General features: G+C 40.1%; 1 protein-coding gene across 5 annotated transcripts in view; it reads right to left on the reverse strand.

Moving 5' to 3' along the window:
* The window catches only part of NOX1 (NADPH oxidase 1), an 18,975-nt gene continuing 5,362 nt past the window's right edge, over positions 1 to 13,613 (reverse strand). For all 5 annotated transcript variants that reach the window (XM_039330456.1, XM_039330429.1, XM_039330420.1 and 2 more), the window contains 12 exons: positions 10,925 to 11,020; positions 10,043 to 10,153; positions 9,609 to 9,693; positions 8,578 to 8,720; positions 7,843 to 8,024; positions 6,240 to 6,378; positions 5,451 to 5,543; positions 4,541 to 4,776; positions 3,465 to 3,627; positions 2,523 to 2,669; positions 1,509 to 1,633; positions 1 to 584 (listed from right to left, as the gene is read on the reverse strand). In XM_039330456.1, the coding sequence (XP_039186390.1) occupies positions 458 to 584; positions 1,509 to 1,633; positions 2,523 to 2,669; positions 3,465 to 3,627; positions 4,541 to 4,776; positions 5,451 to 5,543; positions 6,240 to 6,378; positions 7,843 to 8,024; positions 8,578 to 8,720; positions 9,609 to 9,693; positions 10,043 to 10,102 (1,500 nt within the window). In that variant the 5' untranslated portion in view covers positions 10,103 to 10,153; positions 10,925 to 11,020 and the 3' untranslated portion in view covers positions 1 to 457. The remainder of the gene's footprint in view (positions 585 to 1,508; positions 1,634 to 2,522; positions 2,670 to 3,464; positions 3,628 to 4,540; positions 4,777 to 5,450; positions 5,544 to 6,239; positions 6,379 to 7,842; positions 8,025 to 8,577; positions 8,721 to 9,608; positions 9,694 to 10,042; positions 10,154 to 10,924; positions 11,021 to 13,613) is intronic.

Here is a 13,613-nt window from a genome sequence, read left to right on the forward strand (position 1 = left end):
TTTGAATGGGCCATTCTTTTACTGCAGCTTTGGGAAGGACCACATTTCGCAGGCTCGGTTATTTGAACATTTTTGTCCCCAAATTTCCTGTCATCAGTACAAAAAGTCACCAGCTTGCACTTTTTGCCAGAGAGCAGCAAAACAAAAAAAATTGTAAGTTGATGTGCATCCTGATATCACAGTTCACCAAAAGAGAGAATCTGGTTTTATCTATATAATCGGAAGGAGACCATTTATTAGTCTCAATTGGTTCCCAGCATTATTATTTTTTTTTAAGTTCACATTTTGGCTATTTAAGTGTAAAAAAATAAATAGAAAAAAGTTACGCCCACAATATGTAAACTTGAAAGCAGTGCGCACACCGCCTGTTAAAAGTTGCAAACTCTGGTCTGGCGGTCATTACTTAGTTCAGTGAAGCGTTTAATAGTTTTCCCCTTCTGACTTGAGTCCTGCGGTTTCAGAAGTTCTCTTTGTTGAAGTAAAACTGGACATTTCTGGGATCCAGACTAGAGTGCTGACTGCAGTACTTTCTCAGGGTTTTTGCCAGCTGCGCTGGTCCACACAAGAACACACCCACAACAGACCTAGAATAAAAATAACATAAATCAGTTGGAATGAACGTTCTTAGGAACTGCCTCTAGACTAGGCTTTGGAAGCAATATTAACTGGTTTGACCATTATTTTATTAAGGGCTAGGAACAAAATGGCACCCTGTGGTTGGTGGAGAGATTTAAACATTGGCTGGTGAACAAAACAATGTAGGTGGGTTTGCTTTTAGATGATGAGCAAATTGGGCGAGTGAATAATCCATGGTTTCTATAGATCAATGAAGATTTTTTTTTCCTGTTTATTTACACATTGCAGCTACGGCTTAGTGTAATATGCAGACACCGACAATGAATTGGTTTATGATTTCATAGCCTATTTTTGTGTCCATCTAACTTACAAAACACAGAACTACGTAAAGACAAAGAAGAGACTAAGAATAGACAAGCCACCATTTTTCAAGACTGGCTCTAGCTTGTTTAAGAAAGCATTAATAATACAAGTATTTATAAAACCATAAATGGCAAGCACTATATACATTCCTTCTTTATCACAAAAGAGAGAACATGTCTTAAAATGTTAGCTTATGGGGCAAATGTATTTGGAACTGAATAAGGCATGGATTCTTTAAAGTAACTTGGTAGACATGGAAATATAATAAAAGATTAACCAGATAAATCTTTGATACATCACACACAAAAAAACAAAATATGGAGCTCTCCAGGGTACTGATTCCCTGTCCACAATGTTCTGGAGAAGAGACCATAGCTCAGTGACAGAGCATCTGGACATTCAATTCCAGGCATCAGAACTGCATTTCCAGTTTTCAAAATTCAGGTAGCCAATGATGGGGAAGTTTTCCTTCTTCCAGAAATCCTGAAAAATCATTGCTGTTTAGAGGAACTGTGACTGGGTTAGATGAGAAGAAAGGAGCTTTACCTGGTTTAAAAGCTATTTCTTACCTGGGGTGTGTGGCTGCCACTGCTGAAAATTCATTATTCCACATGGGTCTCCCAAAAGAGGTTTTTTGCTTCAGACCTGTCACCAGGTCAGTGGACTTTTGAAAATGGAGAGCTGCATGGCCAACCTAGTTTCCAACAAAGAAAAGGTGGCCGAAGTCAACATTGCATAGCAGTCCCAACAATCTCCTCAACTGTTTGTTAAAACGCATCTTCCAGGTCTTGGAATGAGTCAAGGTGTTCTCTACCATTCATGGGAATATAACCTAATTAATGAACCTCTATACATAAACACTTAGCCAAGCAAACCGGCTAAGCAGCACGTTTTACGCAAACATAAACTCTTTTCATTTGTTTAATTGTGGTTTGCTAAATAAACAACTTGCTGTCTTTGTTCAATAAGCTATAAATCCTGGTTAATAAAAGAAAATTGGCTGGCTTAGCCAGAAAAGACAATGGAAGAAGCTGGATTCATTTAATAACCATGGTGAAATTGAACACAGTTCACTTATCAACTTCCATGCTTAGCAATGGAAATTCTGGTCCCATTTGTGATTTTAACTAGAGGACTATCGGTACTTTATTTGTATGCCAGCCCTTCCTGAAGATTATTTCCAAGAACATCTTGGAGGCTCCTTTAGAGAGACCTAGAACCTAGAGACCATCGTAGGGTAGGCCTTCTCAGTGGCAAAGCTTCATATATGAAGTCCCTTTCTCGGAAATCTTGGCTTGATTCCTTTTAGAAGTCAAATATGTGACTTTTCACCTCCAGTTTTATCTTTAAAATGGTTTTATAACACTTTGAGCTGTGAAAACAACACCTGACTTGCCTGGTAAAACAACACCTGACTTGTCTGATAAAACTGAACAAACTAACATTGAACAATGTATTTTGTTCTGGATTTCCAGCTCAGGCAGCAGACTATGAAATGCAGATGACTTCCTGCCAAGTGATAAGTCAAGAAGCTCAATCTTCCAAGAATAAGAAGGTTCACAAAAATTAGCCCTCCAACTCACCATGCTTCTGTTCCAGCCAGTGAGGTAGAGATGGTAGCTTAGGAAATCTGCTCTACCAGATCCCTCCATCTCTTGCTCCAAGGAGGAAAGGAGGTGTTTGAACCAGGCAAATGCTCCTGTTTCTCGGCAAATCCAGTAGAAGTAAATCTTGAAGCCCACAAGAGAAAGAAAAGAAAAGAAAAGAAAAGATGGAAATGACAACATGCTTTAAAATGCCAGTTTTCATCCTCCACGTCATAATGCCTTGCTGACATATGATCTTTGCTTTTCTTTTTTCAACACAAAGTTGAAAGATGTTGAGATCAGAGAGAAGTGCAACTTTTGGGGGATCACAACATCTTTGCCCTTCTTACTGCATGGGTTTCCCTTTTTATGTTGACCATCAAACCCCAAACAAATTCAGTTGTCACAGCGCACTAAGCCTCAAAGAAACTCAGTGAAAACTCCTCAACTTTGGCACATAGAAAGTGCATAACCCAATAAGTGTTCAGCTGAAATCCATAAGCCGGGTTGCGTGACCCAGTGCTAGTAAATTATAAAATCTGGATGGAAGGCAATCTTGGCTGAGTAATAGAGAAGATGTTTGCATCCGGTCTTTTCGTCTTTATTTCATTAAGGTTAACTGCTTTTCTGTTTTATCTTTTATTATTATTTTGTAAGCCTTTCAGAGTCACACGAGTAGTGTGATGGGTAGTATATAATAAATAAATCAATAAATGCTGCAGATTCCACTTTCCCAGTTAAGGCTGGGAAAATTCCTGATCATGGAGAATTTTTGACAGTTTAGAAGAGCCCGATGTCTAACCCTGTTCTCATCTTTCTGGAGAAACATGATGTGCTGATTCTAGCCTAAGCCTGCAAGACATAAATTCAAGAACTGTTTTAGGGCTGTACCTTAAAGACTTCTTGCAAACAGGCTGAGGAGAAGCCAGCTGAGTTTACCTTTGTGGTTCGAAGTTCCTGGTCACCATGTTGGAACTTGTACCAGATGGATTTCAGGACTGAAGCAAAGGGAGTCACCCCGATCCCAGCTCCCACCAACATGGCCACCTCATACTGGAAGACATCTTCACTGGCTGTGCCAAAAGGACCATCCACCATAATCCTGAAAAGATGAGAAAACAGTATGTAGGTTTTTTCCCGCTCTCGTACAGTAGCGGCCAAAATCGTGGAAACCTTTTAGGAAAAGTGTACAGTAGAAATGCCACCTTTGGTTAGGTTTCCACCCATTTTTCTTCTAATTTCTTTGTAACTGTAGCCTTGTTCACTTAATAATACTATTTTACATCGCTTTCTGGGCAACCAGTCAACTCTTGGCACCATGACTTTAATTTTATGACGTTTTACAAGCTCACTAAATGAAAGAAAAAAACCCAACCAACTTGATAGCGATCACATAATACACTGACAAATGTCCTCCTCTCAGCTTCAATACAGGACATCAATAGCTGAACCCTACTGTGATCTGATTGACTCATTACCAAAAGAAGATGACACTTGATTGGCTCTCTAAACACTCACGCTCATTGACTACAATCAGATAAGAAAAGCTACATGAGATCAACCTAAGCAAGTTGTGCTTCCTATTTCTGGTTATTTGGCTATAATCTTTCATAGAATACAGTACAGATAATTGAACAAACTATGTTGCATTACATTCTTGATTAAATTATCTTCCCATTGATATATAATTTTATGGTACTGTTCCCCCCAAAAATGGTGTTATTAGCCATCAAACCTCAAAAATACACTTTTCCCAAAAGGTTTCCACAATTTTAGCCGCTACTGTAGATTACAAAACGCCAAGCTAATGCCAGCTGGGCCATAAAACATCCAGAAGAACTTAGTTCCAAACTTGGACCAGCTGGGACTTTTCAGATATATTTTAATGTTTTTGACCAAACAAAATGAAAATATTAACTGTGATAGGTCATACATTTGCGAGCCGGTCCAATGGGGGCATTTGCAAAATTCAGGTGAGGCCAGCCACAGCTACTCCTACTGCCCTCTCTGCTCACCTGGGCATTGGTGAGTTTGGCTGCTGCAAGATGTCAGTCAAGGCCTCCGTCCAATCACCTGCTCCCCGAATGTGGACAGAGAAGAAGTTTTCCTCTGGGGCAGAGGTGAGAGTGAATGGATGCCACTCTAGATAAGAGATGGCGGGGCAGTTGAGGAACACATACTGTCCAATTTCCATGCTGAAACCTGTCTTGCTCATCTGAATTTCCAGTACTCTGGAAGGATGCAGGATGACCTGAAGATAAGATTTCAAAAGTGAGCAAACCCTAACCCTTGTCCCAGGGGGGTTGTGGTGAATTCCACTCCCCATATACAGTGTCCTCTCCCCACCCTGAGTAGACCTGCAAGACAGATTGAACCTTTCCCGACTCTTCTCTGATGCTGAAACACAAGACTGCCTCCTCCTGGAGATTGGGCTTTGGACAGAGTAATTCTTCCATCAGTCACTCAGTCACCTCCCATGGCTGAGTTTAAGCCTGGATCTCCCCAACATCAGTTCAACATCTTAATCAACGCCATCTCATCGGATGAAAAGAGTCAAGGAAGGGGACCTTGCCAGAGATAGGCAGGATCCATTGCCTAAGCAAAAGAGGCTAAAGCAGATCTTAACACCAGGTCACCCCGGTTAATGTTTGAAAGCAACTCAGACAGACACCTCCTATTTCACGGAACGATAAGGAGGGGAAATAAAGCGCAATTAGGGTGCCGGATTTTGTTTTGATATCCAATCTTAGTCAAAGACATTTTAGCCATTGGATTTTAGATCTCAGTGGGTCTGTCTGTCTGTCTGTCTGTCTGTCTGTCTCTCTCTCTCTCTCTCTCTATCTATCTATCTCTATCTCTCCCTCTCCCTTAATTGTATTTAGGACAAAGCTGTTGAGTAGATTTGGAAACAGACCCAGCACTTACCTTTGTAATAACCACTTTCTGGCAGGAACGCCAAATCCTTAGTGCTCGCTCAAATGCATAGAGAATAATAGGTGCCAGCACCCACTTCCAGGACTTAAAAGAAAGAACCAAGTAAAGTACAATAAGAAAAGACCATCCTGCAGGAAAGCAGACTTTTCCTGATCTTTCTCTCTCCAGAATTCCATATACTGTAATTCCTTATGCTGAATGCATGCATTATGTTAAACCACAGCTTGCTTTTTACCATAATTGCCTGGGTTTACCCAATAGACCAAGCCATAAACCATGATTTGACAACTCATCAAGCCCCAATCAAGCTATAGCTACATTTAGTGTAATAGGAAGTCCAGCTTTTGGGATGGGGCTGGGTGGATGAAACTTCAGGTAACATCCAGTACAAATTGGGCTGATGCTCGGCTTTGGCATCAGACTCAAACAACCAAAGCAAAATTCTCTAATCATGGTTATCTTTCTTTCCCAAGATAAGGTGGCTCCATACAAAACTATCTCCTGAATCCTTCTCAGGTGCTGCACTCAGGCCCCAAATCAAAAATGACATCTGGTGATTCTTCCAACCTGAGGTCGTTATTGTTTCATACCCATAGACAGAATCTTGCCAGACTAAAGACTACTATCTGCATTTACGATATACTCTGGAAACTATTAGGGAAGGGTTGTCTTCACCCTCTTTCTTTCACCCATTCCTCTGGAGTACACACCTCCCTTCTGGTAATCCACCTCCTCACTACCTTCCATCACAGCACAGACCAACACCAAGGATGTTCTCACCTCAGCCGGAATACTCTCAAACTCCGGCACTTCACAATAGGGATGGCTGCTGTTGGGGCCCCACTGGGTAGGGTGATGTGCACATTGCTTCGGGTTATTCTTCATCAGACTTTCGGCTGTTTGCCCACGAACAAGACCTCTGCGGACACAAAAGGACACCCTCTAAATTGTTGCCTTTCCCAGAAGAAATTCCAAAAGGGATTCAGTGGCTAAATAGTGGGAGAAAGTGGCTTGCTGTGACAATACCCTTGCCCTGTAGAAGAGAAGGCAGAAGGTGGAGTTAAACAAGTCATCAGCCTAGAATAGTTACATTCCCACAAACAGTCTAGGTCAGGGGTGTCAAACTCGCAACGTCACGTGACACGTCACGACGTATCACAACTTTTTTTCCATTCCCAGCAATGGGGTGCAGTTTTGCCATGACACATCCGGCCCACGGGCCGGCAGTTTGACACCCCTGGAATAAATCCAATCCTTCTTGAATTCCATGCACCCTTATCCGGCATCAGTTTAGTGTTGAATTTTAGTTGACTATGTTCTTTATGCTTGAGCACTAAATCTTCTGAAGTGCTACTTAACATACGATCTGATTCTTTGTCCTTGACACACCCTTCCCTCTTATTCTGTTTTTTTTTCCCCTAAGAGATACTGGAGCTGAGACTTCCAGAAGTTTCCAATACCCCATGATCCTTCACTCATTGCTCTGTGGGGGTGGGAGGAATTCCACATACAATTACTGGCAATGTCATATGTTTACATTGGCTGCTAATATTGCAGTGAAACTATTGCATGCAATGTGTCACAGGCAAGTATCGTTAGCTTAACCAAACACAGCTTTCAAAATGCCGATATCTGCAATCACTCAAGAACCGAATGTATTTTGCAGCTGTTTATGAATGCCACATTTAGCTTCAGATATAACATTTAAACACCAACATTAACATTTTAGAAACCATGGCTCCTATTAATGTAAACGCCTTTGTTTTTAAGGGTTTATCTAAACATCGGATACTTAATAATCTTCAGTCAACGCTGTATAAATACCACAGGATTCAAACAATATCATTCTTTTATAACATTTTTTAAATTACTGCGTAATAAAAATATTGCATAATTATAAAATAAAATGAAGGTGAAAAAAGAAGAAGCCTAAGAAAAGGAAAAGGGGGTCAGTTTGTTCACCAGAGCACCAGAGGGAAGGATGAGAAACAATGGTTGGAAACTGATCAAAGACAGAAGCAATCTGGAATTAAGGAGAAACTTCCTGACAGTGAGGACAATCAACTAGTGGAACAGCTTGTCTCCAGAAATCATGGGCACTCCATCACTGGAAATTTTCAAGAAGAGACTGGACATTCACCTGTCTGAGATGATATAGGTTCTCCTGCTTGAGCAGGGGGCTGGACTAGAAGACCTCCAAGGTTCCTTCCAGTTCTATTCTATTCTATTCTATTCTATTCTATTCTATTCTATTCTATTCTATTCTATTCTATTCTATTCTATTCGTTCTTCTCACCCAGTTAAAAAAAGCCAAGTGCATCAGAATCAACCCATCTTACTAATTCATCTTTATATCTTTTTTCTGTTTTTCTTCTGCACTTACGCGATGCCATGGATGACAAGGCCAGCAAAATAGATGACAAAAAGATGATGGGTATACCAGAAGACTTCAAAATAGCTTCTGCGGATTTGTTCCATGGAAGAAGTGATCATGAGAATGAGTGCCAAAGTGATGATCACACCCGTCAGGCCAGGAATGGTGGTGAAGGCCACGAATAACGGAATCTGCAAGAGCCAGCAAGGTGAAGTTACACAAAGACATAATAGATTATTGTCCCCAGGGTGCATTCCACAACCTAGGATCCTTCCAACATAGAGAATTTCAATCCTATAATATTTAGGAAACCTGGCCCATATAACAAAATTGTAACAGAATAAAATCGAACATCCATCCTTAAAAATCATCGCTGAAACACATCAGGTCCATTTTTTAACCATATCCAAGGCAGCTCACCAAAAATTTAAGACAAGACTTTAAAATGGCATCTTCTTTTTAAAAATGCACATATTTAAGACATTAATCCTTGAAAGGTAAAAGAAAATTAGAATATCAACCCAATGTAACCCAGCAAAAGACATGGCTGTCAAGCAAGTCTCATGTTTTTAATCCAGGTTTAAAAAGCACGGATAATCCTCCTAAATTCCACAGCCAACATTACAGATAAAATCAAGAGGTTCCAGTTACCATCATATTTACTTAGCCAAGAGCTCTCAATCAGGTGTAAGCCCAAGTAATTTTATTTTTAGAAGTAAATTGCTGATTCAGTGACTCACTTACGGTAGAATTGGAATAGATAGGATTTAACCACACACTCTCCGTCTTATGCAGGTGGGATAAGATGGAAGGCAAGCTCTCATCCGTTTTTTGCTTAGCATCAATGTACCACTCAATGTTGCACAAATGAGCGATGATGTGAATCACTTGAAGAGAGCACAAGGTAAACCACGTATTGAATCAGAAACAAAAAAAACACCCACCACAGACTGTGGATTGACTCCAAAACCTCCTAAGAAATTTAAATACATTTAAATCATAACGTAGAATTATTTGAACTAAGACTTGAAAGTGCATAAGTGAAAATGTTCAAGTCCTGTTAGGTCTATGACAATGAGTAACACTGGGCTTTGAGTACAAAGGGGCACTCAGAAGTGTAAAAAAAAATCCCAAGTTTTCAAATTTGATTTTTAGGAAGACTCTTTTTTAACGAATGAAGGCGAATATACGTGTCCCAGGATAATGTTGCAGGGTCCAATCTGGGTCAGTTCCCGGGACCCAAGTTTTATTCTTCCGAGCTTTTGGATTCGTGCTGGAGGCCATCTTCAAGAGAACTTCTCTCTGGAACTTCTCTTCTCTCTTTTTAAAGCACCAAGGCGGGACTCAGGCAACACATTAAGCTGTAACGTGGTTTTCTTTTTGTTGCTTAGTGAGTTGTGTGAACTCTGAACCCAGACATTGTACAGTAGTTTGCAAATCAGGGTTGATAGTGTCTTAGGTGAGCCCAATCAATGGTGATGTTTTCAATGAACCCCGATTAAGCAAACCGGTGTTCAGCATGTGATGTGAATGCAGAACATACCATAGCCTGCAAATATGTAGTTATGGAGAAAATCACATTGACACAGACTTCCGTCCTCATCCCCATGACACCAAAACAATGGAAGATGCAACACGACATCACAGAGGCCAGTTCCAGTTTTATGCACTTCTGCTCTAACGTTAAGGGCAGAATTTACACAGCCGCATCATAATATTGCAATTCATTTCTTTTCCACAGAATTCTTTAGAATTTCCCAGGTGTTTCCATTTACCTGTATGAAGAGCAATCATATAAGCCACCAGTTTATGGAAGGCCAAGTTATGATCCAGCTGCCGTCTCATCGTGCGCCTGCAAAACTGAATTGATAAAGCAAAAAAATCAGGAACAGCCAAAAGTGTTCAATTGTAGGAGAATAAAACAAGTCCCACTGGTTATGGAATGGCGACCAAGAAAACATCTGCAGAGCTGTCCGTGGTCAACATTCTAGCCATTTTTTATTCTCTCATTTATTTCCTTGTCATTTAATTTCAAAATTGAGACATTCCACCTTTTTGAAACAGGATCCAGACATAAATTATACCCTTTGTAATCTTCCACAAAACATATTTTAGCAACCAGCTGGATTCCTAGTGCCCACCCAACATCCAGGACTGAGCACACCACACAGTGAGGCGAAGACCCCCTTGGGCTCGGCCCCTTGCTCACCCGACAGGTGCCTCTCACAAAGGAGAGGAGATTCCGGCAAATGGGCAGAAGGATCAACATACTATTGAAGTTCAAACACTTGGCCGAAGCCCGAGCCCAAGCCAACGCAGACTGCAAAGGCAAAGAGAAGATAAGAACATTTTGGCATCATTTCATATGCTATATTACAGCTTCTCCTAATATTGCCAGGAATATTGTCAGACCTAGCCCAAGAATGTCACACAGTAAAACAATGCAGCCAATGTTCAGTTTTTTATTTCTGTACGCTACGGAGACAGAATCTTGCCAGATAAAACCTTTACTATTCTTACCCTAACGGATGTACCCTGGGAAATTCTAGGGAATGGCTGTCTTTACTCTCTTTCTCATTCTGATCCAGTTCTGGGCTTTGTTGCCTCTTGTCTTGCTTTCCTCCTTCGAATGTGCTCCTTCCTTCCTTCCTTCCTTCCTTCTTTCCTTCCTTCCTTCCTTCCTTCCTCCTTCCCTCTCTCCCTCCCTCCCTCCCTCCCTCCCTCTCTTCCTTCCTTGGAACTGGCTATGTTACTGTTATCCAGTGCTTCAAACTTTTCATCACCATGGGCCCCCTTTAAATATCTTTTGGGGCCATGGACCATGGCCATGGACCCCCAAAGACGTAACTCAAGATTTCAATCATAATATTTCTTGAAGCCTTTGCAGGCCCCCTGTGATGACAGGTTGGGAACCACTGCTGTAAGTCCATCACATCAATTCCCCCTTCATAGACATTTTCCATAACCCATATATATAATAACTTGAGGAATGAACAAGGACTTTAAATGGAGTGCAACAATCGCTCTTGGGGAAAAAAATTGATTTGGCCAGGACAAAGAAGTTGAGGGACAATGCCAAAACGATACTCACCCCAAGAATCTGTCTGGTGTAGTAGTACTGCTCACTTCTATCAAATATCAGGAAATATGTCACAAAAAGGTATATATTCAATGCTAACCAAACAGCCTAAGAAAGAAAGGTGGAAAAATGTTTCATGTGTTCAGTTTTACATTATCAGCCTTTTAGTGACAAGGAAGACAATTACATTTAGGAGTATTTTGAAATGAGATAATCCATATTAAGCATTATTTGAAAAGACAACAGGGTGTGCATGATAATATGCCAACACACCAACTATGAATTGTTTTCTTGCCTGGATTCAGATAGTCACAGTTGAGCTAAACCACTTTTAGCATTGCCTAGGAAATAGATGTACGGTTTCAGTATCACATTTCATGCAAGAGATCTATATATATTAAGCATCCTTTTGGGCTAATATATGGCCAACCTTTTGCCAATTGTTGTATGGCAATATAATGGCAGTTTTTTTGTGCATTGGTAAAATGTATTTATTTAGTTTAGAACTCTTGAATACAATAGAAGTATAAAAATTAGAGGAAAAATAAGAACATGAGAAGAGAAGGAAGGAAGGAAGGAAGGAAGGAAGGAAGGAAGGAAGGAAGGAAGGAAGGAAGGAAGGAAGGAAGGAAGGAAGGAAGAAGGAATTATGATTTCCACCTTTCTTTTTATTAAATAGTTGTCATCTTACTCTTTCCCCTTTAATGCTTTATAGTCCCCAATCCATAAATTATCAATTCAGTCTTTTCTTCTTTCAACAAAAAGTCCATAAAATGTTTTCCAGTCTTTCAAAAAAAAAAAAAAGGTTTTTATTGGGGTTTTTTTTCTCTAACTGTTGTGTGCGTTTATTGGTTTTCATTTTTTTATGCTGTAAACTCCTGGAAGTCATTTTTTAATCTCTCAGAAATAAAATAAAGTCCTCTGCTCCTGGACCAAAATACAGATAATTCTTAATCAAAATGGAGAGACCAGAAGGACAAAATTTTGCAACCTTTTTTTTCCTTCTATATCTTCTTTCCCTAGTTAGACCATCTGAGGAGGAAGCTGTTTTATTTTTCTGCAAAAACCTCTTTTCATTATCTAAAGTGCTTAGCTACACACAAGAACGAATGCAAATTTCATTAAAATCATTAACGAAATGGTCCTGAATCTCTCTAGGCAAACTTTAAAATCCTTCCATGAACCATTAACTTATTTCCCCATCCAGCCCATGTAGTCTAACATGAACAGAAGTTCATAACTTTAAAAGAAAAGGAAATACTTTTTTTTAAAATCAGTTTGACAAGCCTCTGCCAAAATATATTCCTGCATTGCAAAGCGTGAGGAAGTGAGTGGGGGAGGGGGGGAAATACATTGCATGAAAAAAGAAAGAAAAAAATTATGCCTAAATATATTGCACCCTACTGTTCTAGTAACACACCACACCACCCTGGTGTCACATTGCAGCAATACTGTGGCTGAATTTGCAAAAATTTGTTTGTTTTCTGAGGTTTTCGCGGGTGTTTGTATGTAGGTCTTTGGTTATTCGGGTTTTCTCCCACGTCAAATTGGAAGTGTCTTGGCGACGTTTCGACGAAGTCTCATTCGTCATCTTCAGGCTGGTGTTTTTGGCTTCATGCTTCTAGGAGCACAAAGCCGAAAACACCAGCCTGAAGATGACGAAGGAGACTTCGTCGAAACGTCGCCAAGACACTTCCAATTTGACATGGGAGAAAACCCGAATGAACCAAAGACCTACTTACATATATATATATATATATATATATATATATATATATATATATATATATATATATATATATATATATATATATACCTAGCTTTCTGAATGCTGTTGTTTACAAGACCCAATTTTTACCCACCGCAGAGCCATATAGTAACTCTGTACCTAAGAGCCAGAATAAAATAGAGGCGCCAACTTTGAAATTCAATAGGTCAAATAAAGATATCCTGGGAGAGGGAACCAGCACTAGTTATTATTTAACAACTGTCTCCCTTAACAGCATAAATTTGGTGCTCAGTTGTGATCGTAAGCTGAGAACTACTTGTAACCAGCAGCCTTCCCAGAAAGTGGGAAGACAGTGCTGGTTAGATCAACATTTGCTGTGATCTCACAACAAGATCTCAGAGATTTATAAAAAAATATATATTTAACGGGAGGGACACCTTTAAATAGCTATCAGAAACCCCTATACAGCCCCTCTCTCTCTCTCTCTCTCTCTCTCTCTCTCTCTCTCTCTCTCTCTCTCTCTCTCTCTCTCTCTCTCTCTCTCTCTCTCTCCTTAACTCTGTTGACTTTTTTCCCTATTTGCCTGTATTGCCTGGATAGTCATCTGCCCCTCACTACATTTCATGACTCAAAACTTTGGCTCCAAGTAGTATCATATCCTTCACGGTTGACTAATTCTGTCATTCTCTTCATGAACATAACTAGGTCACTGATACGATTGTTGGTTTTATTTACACCATGCTTCGAAGATACTCGGAGCTTTGTTATTTTATCACTCCCATATTTCAACAAAGAGTTAGCAGAAGCAAAAGCTGGGTTGGCTGACACAAAGAGGCTTCAGCACGAGAGACCAGACAGAAAAGGACAGAAAAGGACTGCGGTAGAAGAAGGGGGTCTATCAGAGGATGACTGTACCGCATGCGATGCCTTAAGTCTCAGTTTTAAAAAATATCCCTACCATTTCCTACGTCA

The sequence above is a fragment of the Crotalus tigris genome, unplaced genomic scaffold, assembly GCF_016545835.1.
Source record: "Crotalus tigris isolate CLP2741 ecotype Arizona unplaced genomic scaffold, ASM1654583v1 scf7180000017622.5263843, whole genome shotgun sequence".
Lineage (NCBI taxonomy): Eukaryota > Metazoa > Chordata > Lepidosauria > Squamata > Viperidae > Crotalus > Crotalus tigris.